This window comes from Crotalus tigris, unplaced genomic scaffold (assembly GCF_016545835.1).
Source record: "Crotalus tigris isolate CLP2741 ecotype Arizona unplaced genomic scaffold, ASM1654583v1 scf7180000019173.45859301935:6455823, whole genome shotgun sequence".
Lineage (NCBI taxonomy): Eukaryota > Metazoa > Chordata > Lepidosauria > Squamata > Viperidae > Crotalus > Crotalus tigris.
Window position 1 is genome coordinate 2,252,371 of NW_024097414.1, and position 19,356 is coordinate 2,271,726.

Below are 19,356 nucleotides of genomic sequence, written 5' to 3' on the forward strand. Positions count from 1 at the left end.
CTAGTGTGTCCGTCTAGATGAGCAGGGTCCTTTAGCTGCTTTGCAGAAAATAATCGGGCACAGAAGTCTCCAGAGGTTGTTTTTATTATTAGGGACAAATTTCAAATCAATTTTGTCCTTTTACAAAATCAACAGACATATATATATATATATATATATATATGAAAAAAACATGGCTTGGATAAAATTAAATACAAATTATCTTCTCAACCAAACTTTAGACAACTGGATCAACTGACAGAACAATTAACCAGTGGAACAACCTGCCTCCAGAAGCTGTGACTGTTTCAACACTGGAAGTTTTTAAGAAGAGACTGGACAGCCATTTGTCCGAAATGGTATAGGCTTTCCTGCCTGAACAGGGGGTGGGACTAGATGACCTCCAAGGTCCCTTCCAACTTTTTTAAATTAATATTATTATTAAAAAATAATTTTTCCACGGACCGGGGAGTGCGTGGTTTTGTGTGCTGCCTGCATCCCACAGATGGGCCTTTGCTTGTTTGTGTGGACTGGTTGCTGGCATGCCGTGGCCCAGTACCGGTCCACGGACCGGGGGTTGGGGACCCCTGATTTAGCAAATGGAAGTGATCTGCTGAGAGAATCAGCTTTTGTGAAAAGCTTGTCCCTCAATTTAAAAAAAAAATCCTCAATCGCAAGTGATCTTAACAATGCCATTGTGTGCCTGCTTGCTCAGAAGCCTCCCTGCGCTAAGTGCATTTGCTCCTAATAAAATATAGACATCTAAATGTACTTTGTGTCGCTTGGTGGCTATTGAGTCAAAGCTTCGCTTATATTTCAACGTTTCAGAAAACACGCAGAGCAGATCAGGCGGAATTTTAAAAAGCCACGCAGCAGCCCCCCGTGTCTGAAATCTTGCCTTACCTCGGATGGCTCTTCCAATTAAACAGGAATGCTCTTGTTAGACCCCGGGATAGTAGAATACATAAGTCTATCCCTCAAAGCTTTGTAAACCTAGCCGTAATAACTCCTAATGATTAATTTCTGCAGAGACTGATGGGTGACTCATCCTGATTAAATTAAATCTGGAGGACTGATAGAAGGGTTTTTAAAAAAAAACAAAAAAAACCCCAAAACCATAAACATCGCTTGCCAAGGATGAAGCTTGGCGTGAAAACGTGCTTTTAAATACTCCCTTGAAAAGTGTTTTTTCTATGCGATTTAAACTTTTAGTAAAAATCACAAAAATGACACACACACACACAGAGAGAGAGAAACACACACTGCTTTACCAATTTCCAAACTGGTGAAAGAGAATTTCAAAATTTCTCTGAAAAGAGGGCTGTGAGGTTCTTGCAGTGAGTTAGTGACCAGGCAGCCAAAATGTGTACAGAGGTGTTGTTGTTGCACCACTGCTTTTTCTGTGGCTTCCCACACATCCGTTCCACCTCTAGGGCGTACAATCGCGAGGGAACTTTGCCAACTGGGGAACATCGAGAACACACCTCAAAAATAGTGCAACTTCAAAAAAAAGCACCACCGGAAAAACGCAAAATAAATTCTCAACACATAGAAGCAGCCACCGAGATGATCTCGGAGAAAACAGATAGAAACTGCTAGAAGAAAGCAGATGTAGAAGAAACATGAATTTTATACCTTCTTTGTGGTGGATTAAACATACCTTAAAATCGACAAGGTGAGAGACACTTGTTTAGCTCAGGACCAATGACCCAGAAATGGGTTATTTTTAGCCAATGTTTCACAAACTATCCTCCAACAGAGATTTCACATATGTTTTTCCTCAATGCTCTCCTTTCTTCAACTGCTTCTTCAAATTCGTTTCGTCATCTCTCTCACGCTCACAACATTTCTTTTCCGGCTTTCCCACCCGTTCAGCCAACAGCCCCCTTCTTCCCAAGGGTGTGTATTTCATGAGTTCGTACATTTCATACATCTGCCTGCAACTATTCATAACCTCAGGAATGAGGACCAAACCCGAAACTTATGGGAAAAAAAAGTTAGTCAAGTCAAAAACAGGGCTGTTAAGACCTTCTTGAGATTTGCAGCTGATGAAAGAAAGCCCATTAGATGTGTTCAGTCCCTATTCCAGCTTCAGGAATTCCACACTTGGGAAAATAATTCCTTCTTAGCACCTGGTGCCCTCTGGCAAATGTTTGGATCCACAATCAGTGCCAACTCTTCTCATTTCATCAACTGTCTTGCCCCACCGAGAAATGCCCGCCAACCAGCCCACCCATGGCTACCCCTTAAACACCATCTTCATCATTCTCAACGTCAATTCGTTTGAGATCACAAAAAATATCTTTAACATTGCACATAACTGGCTTTCCGATTCCATTTCCTTGGCTGAAACCAACGGCACACCACACAAAAGGAGATTTATCTTTGTCTTTTTTGAAACCCCCCCATTTCCTACCTAAGCAGGAGGCACTTGAAATAAAGCTAATTTTGAAAGTCCCGTTGTAGTTCTCCTGTTGTATGGTACACCTCAGGCTGCAGCGTGGAACATGCGTTCAAAATGTTTCCTGGCCCTGTGGAATTTGTGTGTATGTGTATGTATGAGGGGGAGCGGGTTTAATCTTTTACACATGAGAGAGAACGAGAGAGAAAGAGAGAGGGAGAAAGAAAAAGAGGGAAAAAGAGAGAAAGAAAGAGAGAGGGAAAAAGAGGAAGAAAGAAAAAAGAGAAAGAGAAAGAGGGAGAGAATGAGAGGAAGAAAGAAAGAAAGAGAGAAAAAGACAGAGAGAGAGGGAGTAAGAAAGAAAGAGAAAGACAGAGAGATGATTTTCAACATTTGGCAACTAAATGGTGGCCTTACACGAACGGTGACTGGATTTTTTTTTTTTTTTTTTAAATGTATTTTGGACATCTCAGTCTGCAGTCTACAAGGCATTGTAAAATAGCCTTCCCAGATCTGATTCGCGGCACACAAACTGAATTAAATGGAACTGGCAATGCCAGAAAACATTTTTTACTTATTGAACAACTTCACATCCTTGCATCTTCAATTTGTCACTATCTATCCTATAGGAAGGATTTAAGACTCCCGTTTCTTGGTTTGTTTTGTTTGTTTTTTAATCTGAGAAAGGTGTCTGTGTGGCCAAATGCCAAGGAATTCACCGGAATAATAAACAGTGGAAGTCTGAGTGATCCTTTTCTTTCCAAACCTTCTCAATGACAAGCTCTGGAGGTCAGCTTTTATTAAAACACAGCCGTTAAGGGTAATGACTGCTTTCCAATTAACAATATTGCACTGTGTGTGGAATCAAGAGTCTTTTAAAGAAGACGGCCTATTAGCAAGCTGAATGTCTCCGTTTATCATTATTTTAATTCATGTCCGAATGCTTCAGAAAATTTGACAGCCTAGGCAATGCCAAAAAAAAAAAAAAAGAACTTTTCATGAACATAAAGTGCTATTAATTTTGGTCTCTGAATACATATTGGTATTAAGTCCCTTCGGACAGGAGTGTCCAACCTTGGCAACTTTTAAGACTTGTGGACTTCAACTCCTAGAATTCCCCAGCCAATTCCCAGGAATTCTGGGAGTTGGAAGTCCACAAGTCATCAAAGGGCCAAGTTGGAAGACACCTGGTCTAAATCCTAACGAGGCTGTGCTTTCTTCTCTTCTGTTCCAGCCCATAATAAGCAGCCACATTCAGGGCCGCAGTCCCATCTTTTCGTTCTTTGACCAGCACTCCTGAGCTGGAAAAAAAAAAAAATCAAGATTGCTTCCAGACACTGGGCAAAATGCCAAAGCAGGCAACGAACGCCCACTCCAATGCCTAACTTGGCTGGGGGAAAAAAAAAAAATAATAAACGAAGGAGCATGAGTCATAACAGCCTAAGATTTCCCAAGTAGGACTCTCAACTTTTCCCTATCAAGAATTGCCCTTCAAACTCACCAAAGAACGGCTTGAATATTTTGCCCACCTTTGTTTGACAAAGGCAGAAACCCTGAGCAGAAGTCAGAAGCAGAGCCCTCTGTAAACTTTGGTGAACCCCAAGAAGATGTCCTCTTGAACTCTGGTGAACCCCAAGAAGATGCCCTCTTGAACTTTGGTGAACCCCAAGAAGATGCCCTCTTGAACTTTGGTGAACCCCAAGAAGATGCCCTCTTGAACTTTGGTGAACCCCAAGAAGATGCCCTCTTGAACTTTGGTGAACCCCAAGAAGATGCCCTCTTGAACTTTGGTGAACTTTGGTGGTGCTCCCTCCATCTTCCACACCTCCCTCCTTCAAACAAGCCCCTGACGTGTCCAACCTCTGGTAAAAACACCCTAAATTTGACCCAGCCCCCAAGTTCCGCATAGGATCAGAAGGGAACCCACGTGTCCAACTCTTAAGATCTCAAGTCTGATGTAGACAATCTTCACGATAAGGTCCTTCAGATGTCCTCACCATTGAATTGAGCTCCCCATTTTTCACCCGACTTAGCCCCCGCCCCTAAAGCCCCAAGGAAATTTGCCTTGGGGAATAGACAGCAATTCCACCTTCATCTCGAGTGCAAAATCCAGACTGGCGAGGAGCGCTCAGGTGAGATGCTGCTTTCGGTACCTGTGGCCACCGTAGACCCGGATGATCCTGGGCGCCTGTTTCCAGACGCTCAGCAGCTGCGAAGCCACCATCTCCAAGGTGGGCCGGTCAAAATCAGCCAGCAGGTTCACCGGTGGGGCTTCCTTGACGAATTTGGGCAAGCTCAGCATTTCAGGCAGGTGGGGGTTCCCCAGGAACAGGTGGGCCAGCCTCCCTCGCTGCAGAGCCTGCACCAGGAACAGCACCACGTCCTCCAGCCGGGCCACCAGCAAGCGGTCCTCCCAAGCCGGCCACGGGCTACGCAGGAGCACCCAGAAGAGCGCCGTCTTGAGGACGTAGGAGGAGAGGACCCGGTCCCACTGGGCGGCCCAGGGGGGCTCCAGAGCGCGCCCCCCCAGCTCCCTCAACCCTTTGAGGATCTGCAGGCACTTCAGGTGGCAGGAGTCGACCGGGACTTGGTCCCGCAGCCAGGCTAGCAAGCGCTGCTCCGCTTTGGAGAGGTTGAGGGTCCAGAAGAGGCCCAGCTGGGAGCCCGCAGACGGCCGGGGGCAGACCCAGGGGGTGAGGTACAGCCCCTCGCCCAGCGGGATGGCCGGGGTGAGGTGGACGGTCAGAGAGAGGTGGCAGCAGACGTAGTCCGAGCGGGGTGCGATCTGCAAAGCCAGCGGGGAGGGCGGCCCGCCGACGGCCAGCAGCTGCACCCGGCAGCGGTCCTGCAGGCGGGCGCGCACGGCGCCGAGGCAGCGCTGCACTTGCGCCTGGAACCAGCGGGCCACCAGCGCCGCCGACAGCAGCGGCGCCCCGGCCTCCTCGCCCTCGCTGGCGGCCACGCACAGAGCCCGGCTCGGGGAGCCCTGCGCGCCCGCGGCCACGCGCAGGGCGCAGAGGAAGGCGCCCCGCGAGCCGGGCTGCCTCTCCTGCCGCTGCTGCTCCGGGGCGCAAGGCAGGGCGCGCAGCTCCAGGCGGGGCGGCAAGCGCAACGGCAGCAGCACGTCGAAGGCGTCGGGGCTGCCCACCTTGTGCTGCTCGTAGGCGCTGCCCACTTGCACGAAATCCCCGCGCAGGGCCAGCCGGCCGGCCGCCTTGCCGGCGCGCACCAGCTCGCCCACCACCAGGCTGACGTGGGCTTTGCTGTGGCCCAGCACGTGGGGCGAGAGCCGCAGCCGCGTCTCGTAGAAGCCGTCCAGCAGGGCGCGGCGCCGGGGCTCCCGGCCGGGGCAGGCCGAGCCGGGGCCGCCGCGTTTGGGCCGCCGTTGCCGCCGCCCCGTCCACCAGGCGCGCCAGCCCAAGCCCAGCGCGGCCAGCAAGAGCAGGAGCAGCAGCAGCGGCGGCGGCGGCAACGGCAGCCGCTTCAGAAGCGACTGCAGCGGCCAGCCCGCTTCCCCGCCCGTCGGGCCGGCCTTGCCCCGCAGCGTTTGCAGCAGGCAGACGAGGAGGGTGCAGGCGCAGGTCAGCAGCGGCCAGAAGACGCGCACGTTGAGGCTGTAGACGGCCATGGGGGCCTTCAGGGCGGCGAGGCTCCTCGGGGTAGGCCGGCTTGGCAGCAGTGCCTCTGAGCGCGCCGCGAGTGCATCGCCCGTCGAGCTCAGCGCTGCTCCTGGAGCCCCGCCGCTCTTGCTGCTTCGCTCCGGGACGGCAGTACTTCAGCCCATCGCCGCGGCTCCGGCAGCCTTCTCGCTCCTCCGACGGGGCAGGACAGCCGCCTCTCCCTCTTTCCTCGTCTCCCGGGACGGGCTCGCTCCCAGCTCTGCGACCGCTACTTGCTGCTCGCCCTGGCCGGGCGCCCGCGGGCGCCCCAACCAGACTTCCCCGGGACTTAAGAGTTGGAGGAAGGGACGGCGGCGACTCACGGTTGTAGGGCCGTCGCCGTCGGTGGCCGCGGCTTGGTCAGCCCGGGTGTCCGTCGTCCTGGAGCCGGAGGCCGCCTCGGCTCCCGGGGGAGGAACGGCGTCGCTTGCAGAACCAGCCAAGTTCTGCAAAAACTTTTTTTTTTTTTCGCTTCCTCTTCCGACTGGGGAGCGCGGCGCGTCACTCAGTGGATGAGCTCAGAGGAAATGCCAAAGTCTGGGATGGAGGAGGAGGAGGAAGGGGCGGTGGGACCCGAGGGGACGGGCGCTGGGTTGTCCCCTCGGTTTGGCTCCAGCCCTGCCCGGGCGGGAGAAGCGCAAGAGAGGAGTGGAAGGCGGCGGCAGAGAAGAAGGAAGAAAGAGAGAGCAAACGAACGGCCTCCCCGATGGGCCGTGCCAGGGGCGGTGGCTGGAAGGAGGGAGGGAGAAGCCAGGATGTCCAAACAGACCAGGATTGCCCACCCTCAGTGGGGCCACGTCTCCTTTCCAAAGGCAGAAATCTGCCAGCAATCAGATCAGAAGAAAAGGGATCAGAGAAACGCGGTTGGGGGGCGAGGGGGGGAAGGAACTGGATTATAGGTAGTCCTTGATTTACGACGGCAATTGAGCCTCACATTTTCCTTGCTAGGCAAGACAGCTGCTAAGTGGATTTTGCCCCGTTTTACTGACCTAGCTAGCAGGATTTACAACATCTGGCTCCCGCTTAAAGCTGCTCTTAAAAAAAAAAAATGAAGCTTAAAAAAATAAAAAAGCTTAAAATAAAATCTTTGAAATGAAGCACCATTTATTTCAACAACATCTACTCCCGAATCTTCCCGTTTGAAAACATGATTGGTTTTTAGGAAGTGTGACTTGCTTTTCGGCACAAACTTTAATAATAAGTTAAAGTATCTCAGGAGGGGAGGCTATAAATGGCTATTCTACAAGGAATTCCTTTCGTTGGAAAAAAAAGATGTTGCAATTGCCCCCGAAATTGCAGCAAAACTGCGGTCAGTTTTGCAGCCGGAAAGCGCGTGAAAACAGCTGTCTAAACTCATCAGCAAGTTTCCAGCAATTTCAGACAGACGAGCCAAAATGGTAACCATCGACTTTCCCCCACTGACAAGAAGAACAAAGAAAATAAAATAATCCCCATCTAGAGACTTTTCCACAAGATCTAAGGATAGTTTCGCTCTACTGGAAACACAGGAGTAATAACCTCTTAATTAGCAATAAATCTACCGGGACCAAATTTAAATTCTTTCCGATAAAAATATGGCTGCTTTACATCCAAGTTGTATAGCATTCTTCAAAATGGAGTATCCCGGAGTCTATGAAAGAAAAAAAGAAAGAACACTGAATATTAGAACTACTTTATATTTTCCGTTATCTGTTCTGTCCCAGCCCACGTGAGTCCTTGTTGAGCTCACAAGGAGAAACCCTTCTTCCAACAAGCAGGCTGGAACCACGGGAAAAAAACAACCCCCTTTTATTATTCTCTTTTATTTTCTTAAATGCTATTTTAAGAAATCTTAATTGCTCCAGCTCTATGAGATGGTTTTGTAAACAGTTCCTCGAAAACAGCTCCTCTGTCCCCAGGGAAGAGATCTACCAGCTTCCGGATGTCCAGAAAGAGCAAGAAAGAAGAAAATGATGAAGATAAAAAAAAGCACCCTTAGATGCTTTGAGATCTAGTCCCACTATTCCCCTTCGGTACATTGGTCCAGTTGCTGAAATTCTTGCCACTCGCATCCCTTCTCAATATGTCTTGATAGAGCATGGGCGGGCAACCATATCAACTTTACGACCCGTGGACTTCAACTCCCAGAATTCCTGAGCCAGCAAGGGTGCTTTTGATTATGCAAATTCTGAGGATGTAGTTGCCAATTTACCAGTTCAGCATCGAAGTCAAGTCCGGTGTCGTGATGCTGCGTCTCTTCATCCCGAAGTTTCTTGATGATCTGGTGGGGGGGAGGGGTTGTATCCCAGAAGCAAGTCAAATGAGAAAACAAAACCTATGTAACTTGTTAAAAAAAAAAAATGAAATTTGGCCCACCTGATTCCTTCTCAAATAAATCTATCTATCTGTCTATCTATCTGTCTGTCTGTCTGTCTATCTTCTAGCTAGCAATATCTATCTAGCTATTATCTATTAAATAATCTATATCCATCTACTATCATCTATTATCTGTTAAATAATCTCATCTATCAATCTATATCTATATCATCTATCTTATCTATCCTATCTATCTATCTATCTATCTATCTATCATCTAGCTAGCTAGCAATATCTAGCTAGCTAATATCTATTAAATAATCTATATCCATCTACTATCATCTATTACGTTAAATAATCTCATCTATCAATCTATATTTATATCTATTTCTATATGTCTGTCTGTCTGTCTGTATCTATCTACGGTAACTCCCAGAATTCCCTATCCATAGTGAGGAACTTTTAATATGTGTGGAGTTCAACTCCCTGAATTCCCCAGCCATACTGAAGAACTTTTAAGGTGTTTTGGACTTCAATTCCCAGAATTCCCCAGCCAGTATGCTGTGGAGTTGAAAGTCCACACATCTTCAATTTGCCAAGTTTGAAATACACTCTCTAAATGAAACAAAAATAATATCATACATTACATTATATCCGTATCTTTTTAACACACACTGATACCTGTAATAACTCCTTGTATTTCTCGGGATCTTCTTCTACAAGGACCCTGATCTGGTTGTTATAATGGTCAGCGATGCTTTCTTCTACGGCCACCGTGCAGGCCATTGCAGCTTTCTTCCCAAGCAAAGCTGTGCCAGCGCCTAAAATGAAAACATCAACATCATGGCTGTGCATGGAGAATATATATCACAGATATATATATATATTAGAAAAATAAGAACACTGATGCTCACCTAACATATAGCCTGCAACGTCCCACACAGGTAACAAAATGGTTGGACGGACTCTGTACAAAATCATCAAGTCCTTCATTTGTTTCAAATGGTCCTTCTCTTGTTCCCACATTTGCTGGATTAAAATAAAAACATAAAGACAGTTTCCCAATGTTCAAGAAATATTCTATCTGTATGCTGTCTCAATCTGGAGATACTGTAGTCTCTTAGTTCTGCTAACCCAACATGAAGCCCATATCAGCCGAGGTCATGCACTGCTCTGAGCCACAAGCCACATTTTCAATAAACAATGGCTAGATGCAAGCCACAGTCCATGCCAGACCTAATCCAATCATATAGGTAGTCCTTGACTTGCGATCACAGTTGGGACCTGAAATTCTGTCATAAATCAGTCACAGTGAGTCACCCGGTGACCACGACTAATTTTATTTTTGCTGTGGTTGCTAAGCAAATTACTGCAGTTGTTAAGGAAATTATGTGGCTTTTTTTAAAAAAAGTCAATCCATCTTCCCCCAATTGATTTTTTTTTTTGTCGGAAACTGGCTGGGAAGCTCTCAGATTGTGACCAGATGACTGCAGGATGCCGCAAACAATGATAAATGTGAGCTGGTTGCCAAGCACTTGAATTACAATCATATGACCACATGACAGTCATAAATGTGAGGACAGGTTGTAAACCCCCTCCCCCCACAAGGCCCTTGTAACTTTGAACTGTCATTAAAACAAACAGTTGTAAGTCAAGGACTACTTGTGTTATGGTTTAATACAGGGGTCTTCAAACTTGGCAACTTTAAGACTTGTGGCCTTCAACTCCCAGAATTCCTCAGCCAGGGCGGAGGAATTCTGGGAGTTGAAGTCCACAAGTCTTAAAGTTGCCACATTTGAAGACCCCCGGACAACATAGGACGCCAGCCAACAAGGGTTTCCTTCACAAATTATTGTGGATAATTAACTATATCAAGCAATTGTAATAAAAATCTATTTTGGCTACCACTGAACTTAAGACACAGAAAAAGAATCAGAACAAGGATGATGAAATCAGTGGGGTAAAAACGCTTACACGAATGACTGGTCCAACTGAACTTCGGCCTAACACAGCCATCTGACCGGCGTAAATGCGATTTGCCCCATATTCGCCTGCGTGATCCACTCTGATTATTCGGTCAATAACCGGTTTGTTGATGTCATCCAAAATTATTCCGGTACTACAAAATCTGTAAGGGGAGCATAGGAATTGCAAGCCCCATCTTCCTTTTGCACCTGCCAAACAGACAATCATTGATTTACTATCAAAGAAGATTGCAGTCATCACTTGAACATTTTCAGAGCTTTCTAAGCATATGGAATTCGTTATTTTTTTTAAAAAAAAAAAATCAACTTTTTCCCTAGTTCTAGAAGGCCACTGTGTTTATCTTCTGAGTCCTCAGCATCTTGTGATTTTCAATCAAGGCCTAAGTGAACCAATATTAACAAAATAATAGTTGGAAGGGACCTTAGAGGTCTTCTAGTCCAACCCCCTGCTTGGGCAGCTCCTATAGCGTTTTGTACAAATGGTTGTCCAATCTCAAAAACTTCTGGTGAGGTTAAATAATTACATAATCAAGATGGAATGGAATGGAATGGAATAGAATAGAATAGAATAATGGGATAGAATTATTGATAGAAGTGGCTAAAGACAGCAATCCATTAAAAGCAACTTAAAAAGCAACAGGCAAACGCATAAAACCACCATAACCACTTTAAAAAATAAAATGCAATGAAGAACAGTAGGGGCTATTCTAATAGTAGTAACATTACTGCTATTAGTAGGAGGAACAGTAATAGTAGCAATAGAAGAGCGCTGGGTGAACTCAATACCGGCACTTCCTTAGACACCTGCTCAGACCCCCATCCAAGCCACCTCCTCCAACGGGCTGCACCAAAGCCCCTTTCCAACATGGCTGCCTGCTGGGAATTCTGGGAATCGTAGTTAGAAAGCGCCCGGTAGGGCAGTTAATCCAGGGAGGGCAAAAAAGGCATCCGAGTGAGGGTTCTAAGGGCAGAGTTGGGAGAATCATATGGGGATCCCGAGGGGAGAGGGAGGAATACCGCCCGCGCTCTACCTTCCCTGCGGGCGCTGAGCAGGTACTGCTCACGGATCAACAGAAGGCCACAGCCCGCCGCGGCCTTCGCCATGCTGCTTGGTGCGGATTGATGACGTAACGGGGCGCCCGCTGCCACAACCGCTTCGTGGCGCCCTGTGACGTAAGACTTAATTAACTCGTTCGATCTTCCACAAACGAAACACGCCGTTCTATTTTTCGTCTATGTTCTCATTAGGGACCGCCCCCAGATCGGATACTGTCTCCGATTGGAGAAAACCGCCGTCAATTCCCCGAGAGGTACTGCCTCCGGCGGTTGTCAGGGAACCACAGAACGCGGCCCGGGCTCTGGGTTGGGTGGAGACGCGCATTGTTTGGGCTCCGGGCCGGATCGATGGCGGCGGGGCTGCTGGGCGGCTTGGGGTCGGAGCGAAGGCTGGCCCGCTCGGTAGCTCATCTTCTGTAAGGGCTGGGCCGGGGAGAGAAGAAATCCCTGGGAAGCAGGGGAGGGGTGTGCGGGTTCCTGAGAATGTGCAGAATGCTTTCCATTCCATCCTCTGGGTGGATGAGTCAATTTATATATGTCTTTTTTTTTCTTTGTCCCCATCCTGTTTTTTATTTTTGGCGTTTCCCCCTTGTTTTTACATGTTTTTAAAGAGTGTATCTTTGAATTTTTAAATAGACTAAATAGGTTCATATTTGATCTTTGAGAATGCAGTTGTGATGTGTTTTTTAATATTATTGCCATAGGATGGCTGGATAGACAGACAGATAATGATGGATAAATAGATAGATAGACAGATAGATAGATAATGATGGATAGATATAGATAATGATGGATAGATGATAGATAGATAGATAGATAGATAGATAGATAGATAGATAGATAGATAGATAGATAGATAGATAGATAATTCTGGGTTGCTGGGAATTGGGTGGCATATACATTTAATGAACTAGATTAAAAGGTTGTCTAAAAGATAGACTAAATCAAGCCCCTCTTCCCTTTTTTGCTTGCAAATTGATAACAGCCATGCTACAATCACAACACGTTTGGGGCACTAGTCTGAACAGGCACACACTTTCTGGACATGAGATTTTAATGGTGGTGGTGGGCAATGAACCGTTGAAAAACATGCTTTTCTTTCCCTAGAAAGTATTACATTGAAGTGCAAAGGAAGGAAAACTCCTTCCAGTCGTCAGGCCTCTCCTGGGATGAGGCTGAAAAGTTCTATTTGGTAAGCCTTCCTACCTATCTAGTAGCTCAGGGGGTCTTCAGACTCGGCCCTTTATGACTTGTGGACTTCAACTCCCAGAATTCCTCAGCCAGGCTTGCTGAATCCCAAATTCCAAATACAGGCATGTTTCCTTTGCTGATGTGTCTGCACAGACTATGCAATTGATGTTTTTTTAAACCAAATTTGGTTACTGGTTTTTTGTGACTTTACTGGGCCAAGAGAAAGGACTAGCCCAAAGTTACCAGATAGCTTTCATGCCTAAAGGGGGGGGGGTAAAACTCAGTTTCCTGGATTCTAGGCCAGCACCTTTACCACAAGATCCAGCTATGGCAAACTGAGGCAGCTAAGCATGTCCTGAAAAGCCCTATTTATCACACTTGGAGGATAATCTCTCTAATCACAATTACTTCAATCAATCTGTTAATGCCATTTCCTATTAAGTGATCAGGACCGTGAAATTTCTTGTGCCATAATTGTGGCAGATGGAAACTATTGGATGCTGACATAATACACTTATGCTAGTTTCTGCTCTCAATAAACTTTTAAACCTTTATGATAAAAATACATATTTGAGATGGGCAGCTATAGAAATTGAATAAGATAGATAGATAGATAGATAGATAGATAATTTGTATATTCCTTAATACATTTTTTTTTTAATTTTCTTGCAGCACCCTGTTTACCTGACTGAGCAGAGGACAAAGGAACATAATTTTGCCAAGATTAAGCTGGAAGCATTCCTCCGAGCCTACACTGGCAATGCTGAAGAATGTAATAGGAAAATCCAGGAGAACCTGGCCAAGCAAAGGGAGGTGGAAAAGCTTATTAAAAAGATGTCCCGAGTAATACTCAGATTCATCATTTTATATATTTCATGTAAGGGGGAAAAACGGGCTATTTTTTACTCCAGTTCATATTCATTAGACTAGTATTTCTCAACCTCAGCAAGTTTAAGATGTGTGGACTTCAACACCCAGAATTCCCCAGCCAGCAAGTCCACATATCTGAAAGCATGCTGGCTGGGGAATTCTGGGAGTTGAAGTCCCCGCATTTTAAAATTGCTGAGGTTGGAAGACATTGCAACACCAAACCAGTTGATGGTACTTCCAGTATATGGTACTAGTCAAACTTTCTTTCCGATGAAAGAGGACCGGCTTAAATGGGGAAGAGGTGGATCAAAAAGGCAAGATATAAAAGTTCTGACCGATCTTCTTCTTCCTCTTCTTCTTCCTCTTCTTCTTCTACTTCTTCTTCTTCTTCTCCTCCTCCTCCTCCTCCTCCTCCTCCTCCTTCTTCCTGCATTAATGCCATAATATTCTTACCATCAGTAGTGGCTCTCACTCCTCATTATTATTATTTTTATAAGTCAACCAGTAGGCTGCAAAGATACCCTATCTTCCTAACTGGATCATATCCTGAAAGAGAAATATCCTACGTTTTTGTTTATATCTGTGAATTTCTTTACTTTCCCAGAACACTCCAAGCTTATAATACCTGGGACATTCTAGGAAAGTAACTTGTGGTTGTGAAGCAGCAATTTGAAAGGAGGTGCTTAACTGGGAATGGAGCAAATGTGAGTTTGCCAAGAAATAACGAAAGCAATTCAGTTTCTCATTATGAAAATGAATGGAGTAATGAAATGAACAAACCATGTTTGTCCACATTACGTTTATTGACCCGATCTAGCCTTTCTATATTGACAAATTTATCAAAATTTATCCATTTTGGATGGGATTTCCCTGCACGCTTTCCTACTTTCTAAAAAGAATCTGTATTATGTCTTGACAGCAGACAAGCCAACAATACTCTCTGCCTCTTTGTTTGTAGGATTATGTACCTGACAGAATAAACGAGATGAAAATGAAGAACAGGACAAGGTAATGTTGAGTGTGATGGTTTCTGTCTTATGGGGGCGGGGAAGCCTGTATTATATTCTGCTGATCAACCTCCTAAACAATCCTGATGAATTCAACTAGCTCACATTTTAAATATATACTTTGGGTAACTCTTAAGAACTTGATAGTCCTGTAAACCACAGGATAATGGGCCTTTTAGTATTGGACTCGCACCCTCAACTCTGCCTCGCATCCGTAATCTGTGCTAGGAGATACTTCTGGATCTGGAGGTGGACCCAGACCTTTGAACTGAACTAGGATAGTCCAGAGACAGCTTGCTTGCCTTGTGGGTTTGGAATAAGCGAGGCCCATTTTCATCTTTGGGGATCTGCTCTGACTAATAGCCATGAATTAAAATTAAAAACCCATTTGTGGTCCCTTTGAACTAAGCGTACTTTCCTCCGCCAGGCCGAACAAGCTGTCAGGCAGCCTCTCCAAACTCTATTTGAACGCTGTTCCACGCATGTCACCAGAAGAAGTGAAAAGACTGGTTTCATCAGCATCCAAGCTCATTGTTGCCGCGGTACGTGTCCTCTTCTAACTCAGATCTGATTCTGATGTGATAGTAAACCAAAATGGTGCAAGTACTCCTGGATTTACGACCGCAATTTCCGTTGCTAAAAAAAAAAAAAAAAAGGCCGTTGCTAAAGGATGCCATGCCTGATTTTACAAACTTCTATTTAACCCCCGTTGTTAAGCGAGTCATGTGGTCACATGGCCACAGGGGATGTTGCAACGGTCGTGAGAAGCAGTTGTAACTTTTTTTCGAGGGCTGCTGTAACTTCCAACGGCCGCTAAACGAATAGTTGTAAGTCGAGGAGTGCCTGTAAATTTTTTTGGCCTTCTTTTAGCTTACGCTTTAAACATAAACCGGGCAGTTGATAAACCATAGTCTGCAGTGCAAATCCTGAACCAGTAATAGCTTATCGAAAGGACAGCTTAGTCCACTTTGTAAACTCATCCACGGTCTAATTTGTTTGATCTGCGGGAGAGGAGAATTTACCCTTTATGGCTCAACAGGCTGTGCAAACAAATTGCGAGGGGCAGACACCCTTTCGAGATTTATTGGTTGACGATATAACAGTTTGCGGAAGCATTTGTTTTGAAAGGAGGTATTGTAAATTCATAAATTGTTGAACAGTCTGCTCAAAGGGGCTGGCTCTTATTACATTCTTCCTCCGCTTTGACAGTTCTGCTCCTTCCATCCCCCTCTTATTTTATTATTTGCATACTTATTGTACTTTTGTCTTGTTTCATAAGCCCAGAGTGGAGGGAGGTGGGAAGGAAGCTGTGCTGTTCCTTCTTCTGGAAATGCCAGTTGGCAAGGTGACTCCTACCATCATACTGTTTCCAGTTAATCGTGGAACCCTATATAAATTTAAGTCTTGATGGCTGAATTTGACCCCCACCCCCCTTTCCTGGTAATTAAGTTCTTATTATGAGAGTAAACTTGAAAGCAGTTTACTTCTGATGAGAAGTAAACCTGGGTAATTTATTGTCAGTATTCAAGAAATGTTGTAAACCAGAAGAGGCCGTCTACATACGGCTGGAATCCAACTTTCAGCATCCTGAGGATCAGTTACGACGGGGAGCTACTGAATCACGTTCTTGATTTAAATGAATAAGAGTTTGCATTTTGAGAAGGATACAGCATTTCTGTCCTAATGTCAGCTCCTGGGTAGATTTGAGTTCCCTTGGATGGATGTCCTATGAATTTGCTTGGAAAAGAGTTTTATTTCTGTTGATTTTTTTTCTTAGACTTCTAAAATCTCCCCAGAAGAAATGGAAACAACTCAAGGGCTTAAGAGAAGAGAGACGAAGAATGCTAAGAGTTTCCACAAGAAGGATTTTTCCACCATCCATTTTCATGAGGATCAAGCGAGAAGGTACGAAAGCCTAGGAGTATCATGGCTGTTGGCATCTTGTTTTAAGATGAGAAGAGCATACTGCAAACTCTCCATTTGCTGATTTGGGTTTAGTGGACTTGAGACACAATAAAAAAACATCCCCTCTCCCAATTTTGCCCATAGATAAAATTCCATTTGCTGTTTAACAGACCGCCTGATTTAACAGACCTCGAAAGCTCCAGTTGACGGCTCTTGTGTTTTGATCTTTCAGAGGCCAACAAAGCCGAACAAGACAAAGCGATAAAGAGATAAATGGAAAGGCCAAAGCTTCAAATGCTTGCAGTCCCTCTCCGGCTAAATCTAACAGAATTTTGTCCATGGCTGCTTGGAATTCTCAGCAGAAGAACTCTGTGCCTTCTTGGAAAGGTACAGATAATGCCGGCATGCGTTCTCGTACATCATTTAAAATCAGAAGACAGGAGTCCTCTTCCAAACCCGGTGAAAATGTTTCAAGCAAGAAGTGTCCATCGAGAAAGCCCCTGGCTCCAAAACCAAGCCAGGCCCTTGGATCCAAAGCCCATGAAGATCGGCTTCAACGTTCGGCCGTCTCGAAAACCAAAGGGCAGGACGTGTCGAAAGGGAGCCGCGTTCACCCCTCTGCCAGGTCAACGGCTGAGATTTACAGCAGCCGGCCTTCAGCGAGCGGAAAAAAGATCAGAAAGCAACTCAGTTCTGAAATGGTTTCCAGGTCCTCTATCCTGAAAAGGGCCAGCGATCCTAAACCCCACCGAAATGATCCTGGAGAAAAGCTTGTGAAATGCACGCAAAGGAACGGGTTTAAAGACGAACGGGAAGGAAGGGATTCACTATCCCGAACCGCTTCCAAAGGCCATCAGGTCAACTTTGCAAATTGGGAATCTCTTGGCTTGGAGAGGGGTAGAGTAAGAGGCTCTGATGATGATGGGGATGACGATGATGGGGCCACTGCATCTTACCCAGAGGAATGTGGGCTCACAGGATACATTAAAGAAGGATGTAACTCTACAGTCCAACAAGGACCGACTTTTCTGCATGAGCTTTGCCAGATGACTCAAGAAGCACCTGCTGATCAGACTGAGAGCGAATCGAACCAGTCGTTCTCTTGGAAGGAGCCACGAGTCGTCCGTGCAGAGGAGGATCACGTTAATAGCTTGCATGCGTTAGAAGAGTCCCGTAAACAGGAGGACATCTGCATCCCACCCAGGGCTCCAGCTGGCTGCAGATGTTCAGAACTACCAAATTACTGCGTGTGTGAAATCAGGGAAGAGCAGGAGATCGGATTTCCTGGGAAAGCTACAGTGCTTTTGAAAAGTTTGGACAGGGGACTATCCGATGACGAGTTCACCAACTCGTCTCTCAAGCAGTGCCAGATCGTCAAGCTGGTTATGCGAACAGACGGTAAATTGTTTGAAACTGAGCTTTTCCGTGCATTTTGGTGACTGCTTCCAGATGTTGTATTCATAGACCGTCGCGCTCCATAGGGCTGGCCAGTAGTTTCCATTATTTCAAATGACATGACAGTTGATGTTCCCATTCCAGTTTTATGCTTTTCAGAAAAATTTGAAATAGCCCAGCATTTCATTAATCTTGGCGACTTTAAGATAGGTGCCAGAATTCCGCAGCCGGCATCAGGTGCAGGGAACGAAGAACGACAGGATGAGTTACTCAGAGTAGTTTATTGCTGTTTGCCTGTAGACAGGAATCTTGCCAGACTAAACCACACTCTGCATAAGGATCAGTTAAATTCGGGAAGGTTTTAGGGAGGATCCCTTCTGGGTCTCTTTCTCAAGGTTGATTTCTTTTTTCACTTCCTTGAGAAAAAGCCCTTCTCTCCTGCAAACCAGCGCCAGATTCCATCACATCCAGCCATGCTGGCTGGGGAATTCTGGGAATTGGAAGTCTACCCATCTTAAAAATTGCCCAGGATGAGAAAAAGTGGGCTAGATCATAACAAGCAGAATGATAAAGTCTCTTGGGGAGCCCAAGTATCTATTAACTAGTTCTTACTTGTTGAAAAAATATTTATACACCTGCCTGCCATATTTTTGCTTTAAATTTCCAGATGATGACAAAAAAAACCCAATTTAGACATATCTGTTCAAAATTTCTTTCATTGTAGGTTGAAAACATGACACTGAAGGAGGGCGTCAACCCCAAGATGATAACGTTTCTTTAGCAACTTCAGAAGGCTCCCGAAAATGGCACCATCCCACAGGAAGTGTCCCGTCAGTATGAAAAATAGAAGTAAAAATCTTGTTAAATTTTCCTTGCCAGTGACTGCATTTCATTCGATGCTCGAGAAGTCTCTAAGTTACACACTTTTACATTATTTTGTAATAATCCGAATTTGCTCAAGGATGTCGCAACAGTTTGGTAGACCATTAGATGATTTACTGCAGATCTCTAGATTTCTCTCGGGGTGTTTTCCTTCTAGACCTGTTGGATTATAGCTTCCACTGCTCCAAGCATTATGCTGGTTTTAAGATTTGGTATTTATGTAACCTTATAATGAAGTTAGAACTAGTACTTCTAAATGTGCTTCTTTTCCGGACAATACTGATCATGAAAATAAGGCCATATTTTTCCAGACAAGGAGTTTATTTTTCTGTTTCTCCAAATTTTTTCAGCTCAGATCCCTGAACCTAAAACAGCGTATTTTAAAACTGAGTTGTGTCTAATTCTGGCTGCTACTTCATTTATTGCTCAACCTAAATCCAATTTAACACAGTATTTCAGTGTTCATAGCAGTCAAATAATCAGTATTGTGTTTTTATGTTTTCCCCATATTTTAGCCAAATCCTGACTAAATGACAATAAATGATGGAAATTTATTGTAGGTATAAATAACTTATGCGCTGATTATGTAACTGACGATGATGCTACGACATTGCAAAAATTTTATTCTGATGAAGCTGTTTTGAGTATCTTTTCTTATAAAGTATTTTCTTCAGTTAGCCCAATCATCTTTTAAAACTGTCCAAACACAAATAAAAGCGTGTTGTTTCTAC

At 45.2% G+C, this 19,356-nt stretch overlaps 3 protein-coding genes across 14 annotated transcripts; 1 reads left to right on the top strand and 2 right to left on the bottom strand.

Annotated features, from left to right (window-relative positions):
- Window positions 1-1,225: 1,225 nt before the first annotated feature.
- ITPRIPL2 (ITPRIP like 2) lies at window positions 1,226-6,523 on the bottom strand. The gene has a single exon (XM_039360286.1). The coding sequence runs from the start codon at window positions 6,006-6,008 to the stop codon at window positions 4,509-4,511; it is 1,500 nt and encodes a 499-aa protein (XP_039216220.1). The 5' UTR covers window positions 6,009-6,523; the 3' UTR covers window positions 1,226-4,508.
- A 600-nt stretch (window positions 6,524-7,123) lies between these two features.
- On the bottom strand, window positions 7,124-11,497 carry COQ7 (coenzyme Q7, hydroxylase). Of its 2 annotated transcripts, XM_039360287.1 has the most exons (6): window positions 11,351-11,497; window positions 10,309-10,508; window positions 9,249-9,363; window positions 9,016-9,155; window positions 8,231-8,299; window positions 7,124-7,669 (listed from the first exon to the last, which is right to left on the bottom strand). In XM_039360287.1, exons 1-6 carry the CDS (start codon window positions 11,421-11,423, stop codon window positions 7,592-7,594), a joined length of 675 nt encoding a protein of 224 aa, XP_039216221.1. In that variant the 5' UTR covers window positions 11,424-11,497; the 3' UTR covers window positions 7,124-7,591. The 2 variants fall into 2 exon arrangements, with proteins under 2 accessions (XP_039216221.1, XP_039216222.1); XM_039360288.1 differs by lacking the exon at window positions 8,231-8,299.
- Window positions 11,498-11,514: 17 nt separating this feature from the next.
- LOC120315621 lies at window positions 11,515-19,355 on the top strand. 11 transcript variants are annotated; one of them, XM_039360281.1, is made up of 9 exons: window positions 11,651-11,791; window positions 12,487-12,567; window positions 13,239-13,443; window positions 14,041-14,140; window positions 14,395-14,444; window positions 14,871-14,985; window positions 16,221-16,348; window positions 16,581-17,746; window positions 18,468-19,355. In XM_039360281.1, exons 5-9 carry the CDS (start codon window positions 14,422-14,424, stop codon window positions 18,470-18,472), a joined length of 1,437 nt encoding a protein of 478 aa, XP_039216215.1. In that variant the 5' UTR covers window positions 11,651-11,791; window positions 12,487-12,567; window positions 13,239-13,443; window positions 14,041-14,140; window positions 14,395-14,421; the 3' UTR covers window positions 18,473-19,355. The 11 variants fall into 11 exon arrangements, with proteins under 11 accessions (XP_039216212.1, XP_039216209.1, XP_039216210.1 ...); XM_039360278.1 differs by lacking the exons at window positions 11,651-11,791; window positions 14,041-14,140 and adding an exon at window positions 11,515-11,629 and having other exon boundaries at window positions 12,483-12,567; window positions 13,239-13,338; XM_039360275.1 differs by lacking the exons at window positions 11,651-11,791; window positions 14,041-14,140 and adding an exon at window positions 11,540-11,629 and having other exon boundaries at window positions 13,239-13,409.
- The last annotated feature ends 1 nt before the right edge of the window (window position 19,356 follows it).

Bases quoted from the DNA above. Each gene is read 5' to 3' on its own strand.
- ITPRIPL2 (XM_039360286.1), bottom strand. From the start codon at position 6,008: ATGGCCGTCTACAGCCTCAACGTGCGCGTCTTCTGGCCGCTGCTGACC.
- LOC120315621 (XM_039360275.1), top strand. From the start codon at position 11,555: ATGTTCTCATTAGGGACCGCCCCCAGATCGGATACTGTCTCCGATTGG. The intron at 12,568-13,238 runs GTAAGCCTTCCT...ATTTTCTTGCAG, and splicing joins AGGCTGAAAAGTTCTATTTG to CACCCTGTTTACCTGACTGA. The intron at 13,410-14,394 runs GTAATACTCAGA...CTTTGTTTGTAG, and splicing joins TTATTAAAAAGATGTCCCGA to GATTATGTACCTGACAGAAT.
- COQ7 (XM_039360287.1), bottom strand. From the start codon at position 11,423: ATGGCGAAGGCCGCGGCGGGCTGTGGCCTTCTGTTGATCCGTGAGCAG. The intron at 10,509-11,350 runs GTAGAGCGCGGG...TCTGTTTGGCAG, and splicing joins GCTCAGCGCCCGCAGGGAAG to GTGCAAAAGGAAGATGGGGC. The intron at 7,670-8,230 runs GTAAATTGGCAA...TTTCTTTCATAG, and splicing joins TTGACTTCGATGCTGAACTG to ACTCCGGGATACTCCATTTT.